The sequence below is a fragment of the Antedon bifida genome, chromosome 6 (genome assembly GCF_963402885.1).
Source record: "Antedon bifida chromosome 6, ecAntBifi1.1, whole genome shotgun sequence".
Taxonomy (NCBI): domain Eukaryota; kingdom Metazoa; phylum Echinodermata; class Crinoidea; order Comatulida; family Antedonidae; genus Antedon; species Antedon bifida.
In genome coordinates this window covers 14,005,742-14,020,002 of record NC_136231.1, presented here as the reverse complement: position 1 = coordinate 14,020,002, position 14,261 = coordinate 14,005,742, and the positions used below count along the sequence as shown (strand labels likewise).

Below are 14,261 nucleotides of genomic sequence, written 5' to 3'. Positions count from 1 at the left end.
CATTTCACCTAATAAAAGCCAGTCAAAAGTCAACAATATTTATCTTTGTTTAAGAAAACCAATACAGTTACAGAAAAATAGATATATTAAATTATCAAATACCATTTTTATATTTATATTATTAAAATAATAATAATAAGTAATTTTACAATATTGATTAAAAAATAAAGAACTGGTCATTGAATATATTCATATTTTACTTTTATTTTATTAATTGACTGATTGTTATAAAATTCGATAACGAAAAAGATAAATTACATTTTTATCGTACACTTATGAGGCTTCTGCTTGTTGCCTGAGGACAGGTCACGCGGGGATAAGTTCGCCAGCCTAGCACAAGGATCACGGATCCTGTATGTGGCTAATGTACAACACGAGCTAACCTAAAGCTACTTTTCTGTATGTATTGGCCTAATATTACAATATGTGTTATATCCTATACAAAACTGTATTTTTAAAATTTAAATAAAAACTTAAATTATCTGATTCTTCCTAAATGTTGTTTGGCCAAACCTGCATTTATTCGAATCCGTTCTGTGCGAAATATTTCAAAATTAAATAGGCCTAACACTGTATTTTAAGTTTTATTTAGAGCTGAGATAAAAAGAATAATAACATGACCGAATGAATAGATATTGATATTAACGAATATTTCATTTTGTCATGTTGTCTTATACATTTTAGTAATTATAATACTACAAGACATCAAGAAATAAATATTTGAAATGGATCTGCATGAGATTAAACACATCGTTTGGTTTTATTGATTTAATTTTATTAATGTATTTAATTTATTCTTCTTCTTTCTTCATTCTTCTTCTTCCCTAGACTCCTGGTCTAGGGCATTTATTTTTACAGCACATACCGGTAGGCCAGCGGCACCCGTAGTACATATATATTATTTACAAAAATTAGATGCAGAAAGAATTATTTCTTTTTTTAAATGCACACAAAATTAACTTAGACATATTTTCAATTAAAGTAATATAATATTTCTGGAAGCCATTAAAATAATGAACTTACTTTCAGAAGGGAAATTATAAAAGGTAACTGGCAATAACTCCTGACGTAACTCATTATTGTCTAATACCTAATTTGCTAATACCTCTTCTTTTTCTTAAAACGATTTAAATTTAACAATTATTGTTCTTGGTTTTGTTAAAGTTTTTAGCCTATGTGCTCGTTCTATCGCGATATCATTTTGTATACCTATTGTAGGTATTTTTCACATGTTCCTTTATACGGCGTTCGCTCTCATTCCAATTTCGTTTTCGGCCATCCCTTACAATATGAGATTGTTCCGACTACTTTGACCTTCAATGTCATCTATTTTTGACGATAAGTATTTATTCCTTTTTTTAACTCTGAATTTTCTTTCTCTAGCTCTGTTAGTCTACCTTCAATCTGTTCTATGGAAGTACTTATTACATCAATTTTTTCGTCAGCTATCTTTACGTTTTCATCTATTTCATTTATGTTTGCTTTTAATTCATCTACCTTAGTATTTACTTCATAGAAACTAGCACTCATTTCAGAGAAGTTATGTTCTATTTTATTATTCAAGGCAGTAATTTGTTTTGTAATTGAGTCTAGCATACTCTCCTCAGTTAATTCAGTTAAAAAAGAAAATATATGAGATCTGTGAAAATACAATAGGTCTGTATTGACAGTATTCTACAGTTAAATTGTTCGTACTCTTTTATTATCATTGATGATGTTTTATTTCCGTTATATTTGTTCAGATCTCGATTTTGACAAAACATTGGGTAACTACCAAACCTTATTGTGGTTTGCGGTGACCTTATTGAAAAGTCAGTCGGAGCGTATACCGTATTTGTGACGTCACGGTTAAGTTTGATATCTTAAGTTGACAACAGCCAATCAGAAACTCGTCAAGTAATGGACAACCCGTCGAGGTGACTGTCACATTTGACGAAATATTGTAACGAGCGATAAAGAGTCAAGAGGGCGGGCCACACTTTGTCGTATGTAGCAATACAGACACAGCCACGAGCCTGAACGATACAAGGTATTCGTGCTAAGAAGTTGTGACATTAGTACGAGCTTGGCACCTCCGGGTCAATTTTTCTTAAGCGGTTTAACTGGAGAATAAATTGAATTTCAATAATAATCGGCATTTAGTTGTTGAGTTGAAGTCTGATCGACAAGAAGAATGAGTGTAGGCGGACAAATGGATGCTAAGCAATCGTCAGATATTTCTTTACCACATTCTGGAGGCCCTTCGACTTTACTTATCCGGGCCGATAAACCATACCCCAGGACACCAAAATGCGCCAGATGCCGAAATCACGGAGTTGTCTCCGCTTTGAAAGGACATAAACGATATTGTAGATGGAGGGACTGTGTTTGTGCGAAATGTACCCTTATTGCAGAAAGACAGAGGGTGATGGCTGCGCAAGTGGCCCTACGAAGGCAACAGGCCCAAGAAGAGAACGAAGCAAAAGAATTAGGTCTTTATTATGAGACAACTGACGGAGCAATTTATGCAATGAACGGTGTAGCAGTACAAACACATAAGAGAGCAGATCCATATCAACAACTTGACAGTCCTGGTAAGAATAACTTTAAGTACAGTTTATTTCAAATTTTCAAAGTACTTAGGCCTATTTCATAATAAACGAAATGAATGTGTCACTATTGACTATTATCTAGCTGTGCTCTATATAAACTATGAAACAGTCATAAATTTAAATGTATCGCCCTTTTAGTCAATAAAAAAAAAGTAAAATAAAATTTAAAAAGTCAATACCAGTGAACCAGGCAGTACACTATACTTGTGTTATATTAAGAACTTTAGGATTAGTTTTTCGATTAAGTTTCTTCCGAAAGTTTAAACGTGATGACAATCGATGTACAATATTGCGAGTACCAATTACCCTAAGAAATTTAGGAATTTGATATCTTTTGTTTCTTCTTGCTTCTAATAAATCAATTTTTCTTTTATTAGGCCTACAATGTTTTCTTCAAAAACATGAAACAAGTAGGTCTATATAATTTGTAACATTAAGTTGTTCGAAGGCCCTAGGTGAGGGAAACGAAAACGTGAATAAAACATGCCTCATTTAAGCCAAACCATGTTTAATATGCACAGTAGTATTAATTACAATGATAAACGAACTAGTAATTATTTCATAATTAATGAGTTTAACATGCATGAAAGACGAATATTTATTCATTTATACATTTGTATATTTGATATCGGTTGATTTCTTTGTTGTTTGATAGCGATTATAAGTTACTTTTGTTTTAAAATCGATAATTTATGACCCAAGGTGCAAAAGTCATTGAATCGATAGTGTAGCAGTAGCGTAGCAATTGAAGGTTTGTTTCCCTAATAAGGAATCGATTGTAAAGGGTGGGAAAAAACATAGAAAATCCGTTAAGAACAATAATAATAGGCCTTAGCTTAATTAGCTACGAGATAACTTTTCTTCATAAAACGTATAGACAAAGTCTTTATAAAGTGCATTTTTATTCCATGTCTATTACTTTATATATTTTTCAGATGCTTTCGAAGCTAAGCACATACAGATTGAAATTCATATTTTTATTTATTTCAACAATAATTTTATTTCTTTGATCCTTTTTTCTGTCATTTTCGGACATCACTGCCAACAATCAATATTTACAATAGATTAATGAATTGTTACAAAGTCATATTTCATTTTTATTTTATCATTAATTACAGAATGATAGGCCTATGCTGATTTCTTCGTATGTACCGGTACACCAACATCATTCTAAAAATACACTGCGTGCACACAACATAAATATATAATAAATAAGTACCGTACATTATATCATTTATCTCTTGTTATAAATTGATAGATTTTTTATTTAATCAAATATACCTACCGTTACATTATATTACAAATATCACTTATTATGCTATATTAAATATTATATCGTATAATATGTATTGTACATTGGTAAATAGTTTAATTTACAATGATTTAAATTACTAATATTGCACACTTATACATTATATTATGCTATATCAATTATGTTATAAAAATACTTATATATTTTTCTAATTACTATTTTATACATTCAAAGCCGTTTGTTTCATTGAATTTGTACCGCAATATACACAGCAATCGTATTATTATGGCTTATAAAAAGAATGAACTTTTGTTAGTATTTGATTTCTTATTTGTTATACGGCGGAAGTTATATTACAAACGTTTTATTCAATTCAACTGTAGAAAACCTGATGTTTATCGCGTGTTGGTTCAGATCAATGTTATCGTGATTAAAATCAAACACAATGTAACAAAAATATAAAGGCTGACTCCTTTTTTTAGGATATTGATACTTTCCTAATTATTTACCTTTATAAAGACATTTATAAACAAACAATTGTGAAAAAAATGTTGAATTAACATAAAACTTACGCGCGCATACAAACTCGTTCAATTCTATTATCTTCATCAAAATTTTAACTCGTGCGTAATGTTATAAATTCTATTTGATTTGGAAACATTTTAAAAATGAAAGTAACATAAATGATTTATATAAATAAATATGTTTTTAATGTTAATGTTCAATAGTATTATTATTAACAATAACTGATACGTCTGATATCTGTACAAAATATTCTAAACAATTTGAACCTCCTCATTTTAACACCTACCAAACACTGACATCAACTTGTACGTCAATTTAAATCATTGTAAATTATAAATTTACCATTTAATATTTACCGGTACCATACACAATATATTGTATTGTATTCACCATTTAAAGTAGATTATTAAACCTGTTGTAAAGATTATTAGTTTTAATTGACTTGGTTACTAAAAAGTGTAACAAGAGTTCGTAAATGAATACAAAGCTCTCTCGATTGTTTTTCTTTTAAAAAGTACTTTATAAAGACGTGTTTAGTGTGTCTCGAAGGCAAGTCAGTTTAAATCAGTTTTCTATAGGGCGGGATTAACGATTCAACATTGCACCATATTGTTCACACTTTTTCTCAGGTGATAACATGAAAAAATGTATAATTAAAAACAAACACTCCTAGTTGTAATAATCTAAATTTATAATATATAGGTCTTCATATTATCCAAACACTGTTCGTTATATTTCATTCATTCATAGAAAAGGTATAAGAATGAACAAATTACACTTCTACTACGCATTACAGTTTAATATAATATCTGTACAAATACAACAATTCACTTCTATATTCAAAGGTTCAAGTTAATTACAAAAAAAAAATAATTTTTCTATTTTCTCTTTTTCTATATTAATGCCCCAACGTCATTCCACTGTAGTAACGTCTCTTTTTTTTATAAACCAGTTGTACCAGCTTTATTTCCTGGCATCCTGTACAAATAGGCCTATGTCTTAAATTAAAATTATGATGGTGTATATTTAGGTTTATTACGGTAATTAAAATGAGAAATAAAATTATAATTTAAAATCAAATGTTAATCATGAAGAATTTAAATTTAAGGAATTGATAATTGTTTATATTTAAAATAGTCTAGGATTGTTTTTGACATATTGATTTAATTTTGATGGACACTGATCTTATTACCAAATAAAATGTAACAACTACTCACACTTGAAACAAACACATTTTGGCAAACAATAATCCCATAAATTCAGTATTTTCCAACCTCTAAGAAGTATTAAATGACATGTAAGGCGTGGGCAAATTATTTACTTTGTGAATATGTTGTTTACCGAAATGGTTCCTTCGTTCCGGTCCATTAGTCAGTCATATCAGTAATAAAATTGAAAATAACTATGCCGTCAAAACACAACAAAAAAATACACCAGTCAACCGATTTGGTTGTTTTGAAGTAACAGTGTTTTGGAATTCACACGTGTGATACACCGAGTGTTACTAACCAAGCGAACATGTTATTGCGTTTTGTAAAACTTTGAAAGTTAACTCTAAAGATCTAAGATTATCCATATTACGGGCAGATGCATCTGAAGCTGAGTGTATAATTGAAATATGAAATGTGTTTTTTGTCGGTAGCACTTAAATTGAAAACACTAAACAATAACGATCAATAAAGCGCACCGTCGAACACCAGTCCAGTCCGTCAAATCGAAATTAAATATATGACATTGTTTATTAATTATCATTGCTTTAATTGTAAAAAATGAATCATGTATATTTGGCTATCAATTATGATTGTATCTCTTTGTTACAAACTTATTTGTTTCGGTTGTTAGAAGTAATAACACGTGTATTACGTGTAAAGATAAACTCTTAACAAAGAAGATCTGAAGAAAAATACAATAAAAGAAAAAAATATTATTTATTATAAATAATCAATACGGTAATAACTCAAAAGTTGTCTTATTATTTATTTTTTACAATTTATAGTAAATAATATTCTGCTGTTGAACTGATTCTTATATTAAACAGTTAATTGCGGTTGAGGTTTATCTTTCTTCAATACCGTATACTCTCAACCCAAATTACTTTAAAAACAATGCTTTGTGTTTTAATGGAAAGAGATATTCACATTGATTCACATTAACAGTCCTAAATAAGAACACATAGTTATTTATATATTTGTATTATATATTAAATAAATGAACTTTATTACCATGGTGATAAGTTTATTCGATTTTTGTTTGTTATTATAGCTATCTAACTTTCAGGATATCGTACCTTATAATATGTGATTTTTTGACCTCATAATTGCGGCTTATACTTAAGGCATGTTTATTGATACACTTACAGAGTTTAATTACGGCTGAAACTTATAATTGACGCTAATGGCGTTATAAAAATATGACATGTAACGGCTACTATTTTTATTTATTCTCGCGTTAAAAGTGTATAAAAACTCTCTTTACTTAATTTCTGCCTACTCAGACGAATATACACAATAGACGGATTAAAACCGCCGTTTTTAGATTATGAACACCTATTGTTATCTGAAACAGTTACGTTTCTGCGTCGAGTTCTTAACTATGTGGATTGTTCGTTGAGTTTATACTCATGGTAAGGCCTAAATTATAGCAATGTTTATGATGAGACTAGTCTCTGTAAAAATAGCTCTTATAGAAAGTGTTGCTCCCACGAAATTTACTGATAACCGTTAAAATCATAGCGTACCTAAAGTGATATTAATATAAATAAAATATAAATTTATTACAAAACTATGCATTTTTATACTAAAAATACAATGGTAAATCTCCACAAAAGAGAGAAAAAGAAGTAATTTTGCTTCGCTATTCGATGGAGAAAAAAATGGATTGTAGTACTACGACAGGGATTATAAAGTAACCTTAAGTTTCATCTTTTCTGATTGTTGATTTCTTTGATGGCAGGTGACGATACTAAACGTTTTATTCTAGTATCTTTGTACCACCTCTATGGTGCTGGCATTATCTACGACTCGCTTTATAATATAGGCTATTATCCTGTCATTCACTCTGATTTGTTATGTTAAACAAGCCACTTTTACAGAATCTTTTCAACTTAAGATTCTTTTATCTCCATAGTCTTTTGAACACGTCTTGTTTTGTTGGTGTCTAAGACCAATTTGCCCCGCAAATCAGGGAATTAGTAGGTGATAATGTAATAACGTAACGTTTTATTGATAACAAACTGAAACATCTTCAGTAAGTACTTACCTAATTTAGATTTCTAAAGCACTAATGAACTGGTATATAAAGTGTCTTAACCTAATTGACCTGTTTAGAACTCTGCTGGCTAGACAGGGTTTACAAAAGATACCATTAATTTTACTTAAGTCCACAAACTTTACAAAAGCTCTTGAGTGAATAATACGGTAGATGTATAAATAACAAACGAAAGTAGAGATGGCATAGCTAGTATCTATGTCTATTGCTTATGTCAAGATGGTGTATAATATTAGCAATAAAATGATATCGACGGCAATCGTTTAATTCGGTCGTAGAAGGAAATAAAAATTCACATGAACGTTTTGTAATATTACTACATTTACATTTTTTATTTTATTTATTTGGTAAAATTCAATTTCAGACAAATTAATAAAAGAAAAAAGATTAAAAGCAAAACACATGGATTAATCATACATAATGTTGATCTCTATCTCAAGCAAACCTATAGTAGATTATAATACATAATGGAATATATGCAATAATGTATATTACCGGTGCAGTAGGCCTATTAAGGTTTTTCATGTGCCTAATTTATCCTTGTTATCAGGCAAGTTAATTATACCACTGTAAAGAGTATTTAAATACATGTAGTAAGATTACGCCTTTGATTTCCTAATTTATACACTTAAAAATTAGCCATCATTATAGTCCTTCCCAGTAGGACTAATTTATCACACGATTGTCAAAGACTCGTTAGGCCCCTGTGTAGCGACAACTTTAGAAAAAGGTTACACCAGCTCAACGGGCCTAGGGCTACGTCAGCCGTATGAATTTGACATTATCCGGAATATGATGAACGCTGTCATAATTTTAGTATAATAGATATATTTCGTTGAGGCTTACTCGTTGTACTCTAGCTTGGTGGTCTCGGCTGTAACTACATGATACATGTTCGTTATATATTAGCGTGTTATTCTACCATGGCTTATTAGTAAGGCCAATCGTAATTTGTGTACATTTAAATTTAATAACGATTTTATACTCATTATTAAACTGCTATAACATAGATAAATAGTAGTTTTATCTGGAAAACTATAACAAATTATGTGGTTTATTGAGAAAATAAATTATTTATTTTGTATTGTTATTATTGATTGATATTATTAGTCGAAGTCATTAGAATTTTACTTCAGTATAGATATCGATAAATAAAAGGCTATTATCTAAATAATTATTTTAATTTATTAGGCATATATCAATTGTATTACAGTATATTTACATAGAATTGTGTGTGTGCTGTACGATACTTGAACAAAGCTTAATGCTATACAATTCACCTGACAAAATGTAATAGAAAAGATATACTAAATAAAAGTAGGCTACACTTTCAATGTTAATACTTCCATTACAAAATATCATGTGATTGATACTGTCAACATTTATTCTAAACTTACACCAACTTTAGGTATATATTACATATTTTAGCGTTGATTGAACTGTGTGTAACTAGGCCTTAACACTTTGATATTGACACGGGGCTGACACAGGCATTGTTAATTTCCGATTATCATGTGTAATTGAAAATTATTGACAAAAATACCATATAAATAATAGAGTAAAATAATACTACGAATAGATCTGATTGAGTGACATTGTTGCCATAAGAGATTCCAAACAGGTGTGTCCATTATAACTCATGGTATAAATAAAATAATACCGCTGGTTGCAGTTTGCCGCAGGTAGTTTTCGTATAGGAAACGCCAATCTGTGAAGTTTCGTTACAATTATGCTGTTGGAAACTTTGTAAGCCCTTGCGGCAATGATTGTTTTAGGCCAAACTTTTTACATTGTCAATCATAAAGTACAGTTTCCTTTCTTGTAAATTGCTGAGGTTATGAAACCTTTCTGTGCTGAAATACAAACAACCAAACTATATACACAGGAATTAACGGGTTTCACGTGTCAGTAAATTAAAATATTCTTCGATTTACTTTTCAATTGAAACTAAATAGTAGTTTTATCTGGAAAACAAATTATGTGGGTTTTTTTTATTGAGAAAACCTTATACTGTAACAAAATAATTAATTAGGCTATATCTTATTAAAGTATTTATTTTTGTATTATTATAATTTGTACCGTATCGTACCGTAATAATTCGTTATTTTAGAGTAGATTTTACATGTCGTTCAAATATTTCGGGGTATCAAGTTGTATTTACTAGGTCTAGTCGCTGGAATATGCCATTGTTTTATTGGCTTTATTATTACTGTATACATACATTTATAACAAACTTATACATAAATTGATGAATCATGGGCCTATACCTTGTGCAAAATTTACCGCAATGTATACACTCCTCTTGGTAAAACCACAATTAATTCCACCAGGAACCTTTCCGGAAATTATTAATAATGTTATATCTTTGTAGTTTTGAATACACTAATCAACCCACATAATCCTGATAGTCATAACATAAATATTAGCATTAAATTATAAATAAATTATTGTATTAACAGTTGTTTTTTAATAGGCCTACATTTGTGGTAATTGTGATGTTTTAAATAATCAAATTATGAAGTCCCATATAAGTATGCGCCTGATTTGTATTATTTCAACAACAAACATACATTTTATTGAAAACTGTATTCAATCTCCATTGATTAAGAAAACGTCGTAATTGCTGTTATCTAAAATGATACTTAGAACTAATTGTATGTTTAGCTTTCGAAGTGATATACAATAATCGCCGATTTAGAATACAATTAATTTGATACTTATTTGTTGTCTTAATCGATCCGGTTCGCAAGAATACACATGAGTGCCAACACCTCTTTAGTCATTACCGGGGCATCTATTAATATTTAATTGAGATATTAATGTTGTCTATCCATCCGTTGATGGTTATTAGGAATAGATAAAGATGCGCCGTATGTGGTAGCAATCAATGATGGTCGAAGTTTCTGTAACAAAATGGCATCATGATTGTGTGTAGCACACCTCCTTGATTCCCGCTCTAATATCGAATTTACCATGATAGTCTGCAGTAAACGTGACTGTAGCGTCATCGTGTGATGTGGATTTATTGAATACTTTATGGCAAGTGAGTTTATCTAATTTCATCAATGAATGCTCCTACTATTTCGATACGCCCATTTCACTATAGTCTGCAACTTCCCAATTTACTGTTATGATGACGTCATGGCCAAGTTAGAAGTTTTACAGACACAATAGTATAGACTAAAAAATTTAAAAAAATATTACTAGAACAATACAATGTTTTTATTTGAATGTTTTTGAAATGTTATTGTTAAATTTATGTTTATTTAGTCGTCTTTGAAATAAGCTACTGTACAGGCTCATAGTTTTTTTAGGCTTGTTTGTACTAAACATATTTATTATTTATATCTTTCAGACGGAAAACGAGCAAAGTTAGAAATTATTCATGCTAATTCACAAATATCACCTTCAGCTGTAGCAATGATGAACGGAGCAAGCAGCCCGCCAAGTTCAGTCTCAAGCATGGTAGATATACGAACAGTTAGCCCAGGACTACATTCACCATCAAGTAGGGAATGCAGCAATGCCTCTCCACTTCGTTCGCCCTCTCATAAACATTCCCCTAAATTAAACGTTAGTGACGAACAAACTGTTAAAGAAAGTCGACGTGAAAGAGAGAAGAGCAGTACACCAGAGTCACCATTATCTTTAGCTGCTAAACATAGTGGCAAACAGCCAATAGACACGTTAATTCAATTATTCCCCTCTCAAAAGAAAAGTGTACTGGAGCTAATTCTTCAAGGTTGTGATGGTGATTTGGTCCAATCTATCGAACAAATTCTTTCTAACCATCCCGGTGCACAGGTAGCAACGCATTCATCTACAACCACGTTTCCCTTTCCTACAACGAGTTCCAGTACATCATACGTAACGCATCGTCCCTATTTGCCAACAGCGCCTTTGGCTTCATCTGGAATTAAGTCTGCGTTTTCTCCTCTGAGTGCAACGGATAGAGCGGCAATGGCGTCATCAAGCGGTCCCTTCCCACATATGCAGTTTGCATACGCACCGTATGGTAGGGGGTTAGCCCTAGTTAACCCTTACCCTCCTACGATGTTCCCAGCATTTGGAATGAGGCCACCGACAACAGCAGAGTATAGTTTTAGTGGATTGATGCGTGATATGAGTGGAAGAAAAGACGGCCGTCAAAATGGAACATTTGGAACTACATGTAAGTTTAATAATTGGTATTATTATCACACCTTCGATCCTCCACACTGTTCAACACTTGCTCGTCATCTTCCAAATGTTAATAACAATTTCGTCAAAGAGAATAAGGTGACGCTAATTGTGACAATTTGTTATCAAATAGTTAATTGGTGACATTATTAGTGTTTTTGTACACAATGTTCATATGTTGTACTTACTTTTAATGAATGAAAGAAACATGACAATATCCATTAATTATTCCGGTTCTGGAAAAACATCACTAATTATTAAAATGATATTTATATCACTATTACTTAAAAAGTTTCAGTTCAAAGCAATTGAGATAATTGTTTAATGGATTTTAGCAAATAAATACCAGTGGCATATTATACTGTTACTTATAAAGTATCTATTTTGTTATTTCAGAGACAATCTGTTCGGACAAAAGATGAAGGCCGATTGTAATGTGCACTCAGAAGCCACTGGAAATAGAAGAGATGTACGAAATAAAACATTTATAACACCTTGTACTTATACATTATAATAAAAACAATACATGAATATATTTTATCTAGTGATTATGATTGAAATACTGAAGAAAATTGGTTATCACAAGATCCTCATCAAAGGCGTTTTTGATGGTCGCCCCTTGCGTAGATTGTTATTCAAATTGTAGGCATCTAACCCAGTCGAACTGAACATTTATTTGATGCGACTGCCTAGAGAATAAGCATTAAATGCCTTGATTTGAGTGAAAACAGCATACACTGTTTAGTGTGCACAACCACAGCTAGTAAAAGCCGAAATTAGCAGAACGAATTTCATTCAACCCATAATGAAAGGCGTGGAAACTTTCGGTACAGACATAAAAAGTTATACAATCAAATAATGTAAACCAAAATAGTGATAAACTATTTGATATTTATCCTATGTATAGGGGTGGTTATTTAAAACGTTTTGTTTTGATAATTAGAGGCCGTTACAAAGTAAATAGGCTATACACAGATTTGGAATTATTCATAACATTTGTAATCATGTTCGTTAATTCTTTTTTCCAAGATAATGAATTGAAAAATGTAAAAAGAATAATAATAATAAGAGTAAATGTTGACTATTGGTATAAATTATTGTATATTGTAGAAAATTGTGTAAATTTAGAGGTTGTAAATTATTATTATTCGCCTTTTTCCAAGATGTAACATAATAGTATTTTTATTTCTGTTTTAACTTCAACCGGAATCCTTGCTGTGATGTGTATATGTGTTCTGACGTTCAGAGAAGTAGTAGAATACTAGGTTTATAAGATATTAAATATTTCTTGAACAATTATCTTAAAGGCTTGATTTTAACGAAATCGAAAGAATTAAAGGGCATTTTCGACACTGTAGGACTCTATAATTAGTTCGGTCATAAAATAAAACTGACAATTATTATTTTATGTGTTTCTTCAATAATAACGTAATTGAAGGTGTGCTATCTACTATTTATGATTTTTATTTTCTAAAAGCACGTATGTGTTTTAATGTTATAATTAACTGATAATTTAAGTAGAAAGTTTAATGTAATGTTCTAAATTAGATGACTATTAAATGATAAGATATTGGTAAATTGTACTTTGAATAGCATGGAAATGCTTTAAATAAATTTACGATCCGCAGGTGTTATGTTTCCATAAAGTTGAGAAAACATAATGGACACTCAGAAAAACAATTCTATAAAATTATTTTTAGAAATAATTCCATATTAAGATATTTCCCCTGGTTTTTTTTCTGGAAAAAATAAAAATAATCTCCTAAATCTGTCCTTACAATGTCATGGGTTAGGTTATGTAATTAGGTTATATTCTCCATTTATTGAATATTGGTTATGTATTTACAAAGAGCTGACGTCCTAAATGCATATACTGAAATACTACAGGAAAACGGAATGAAGTTTGTTTATAATATCGTTGGTGTTTCAACATAAATTAAAGTGTATCATCTTGTATGGTAAATAAAATATTCAAAAAGAGTTTAGTGTTGTACATTGATTTTATGTGTTTCTGTCTGTCAAGATATCCCCATAAATGAATGAATGAAAGAAAGAATAATTAATAAATATATTATTGTATATAATCAATTTAGTGGCATTAACTGTAATATTTTTAAAAATCTGTTAAATTTCATGCTACAAAACAAATATTATTCCACCAATATCATTGATAATGACACACCTTTATTCGAGAAATAAGATTAAATTATCTGTTTATTAATGTTGAAATTGTGCTGTTCATAATTCAATAATGAAATAATTCTTTCCGTTATTTACTTAAAAGTTGTTTTCTTGAAGAACAGAGAGGACGCTTTCTAAAAACATGTACCTACAAAAACCGCATCAAAACACAATGCGTTAAACGGAGCGGTAACTCTTGCTAATTGTATCCCAATGAATGCCATTCAGAACGGCAATTAATTCTTACGTCGACGATACGTGATATG

The 14,261-nt window shown here is 30.4% G+C and overlaps 1 protein-coding gene across 1 annotated transcript; it reads left to right on the top strand.

Annotated features, from left to right (window-relative positions):
• Positions 1–1,950: 1,950 nt before the first annotated feature.
• On the top strand, positions 1,951–13,790 carry LOC144845460 (doublesex- and mab-3-related transcription factor A2-like). The gene is made up of 3 exons (XM_078702821.1): positions 1,951–2,573; positions 10,991–11,806; positions 12,211–13,790. Coding segments are annotated over exons 1-3 (1,218 nt in total). The 5' UTR covers positions 1,951–2,173; the 3' UTR covers positions 12,213–13,790.
• Positions 13,791–14,261: the final 471 nt, after the last annotated feature.

Coding starts and splice junctions, on each gene's coding strand:
- LOC144845460 (XM_078702821.1), top strand. CDS start 2,174: ATGAGTGTAGGCGGACAAATGGATGCTAAGCAATCGTCAGATATTTCT. Junction 2,574..10,990: donor TCAACAACTTGACAGTCCTG/GTAAGAATAACT, acceptor TATATCTTTCAG/ACGGAAAACGAGCAAAGTTA.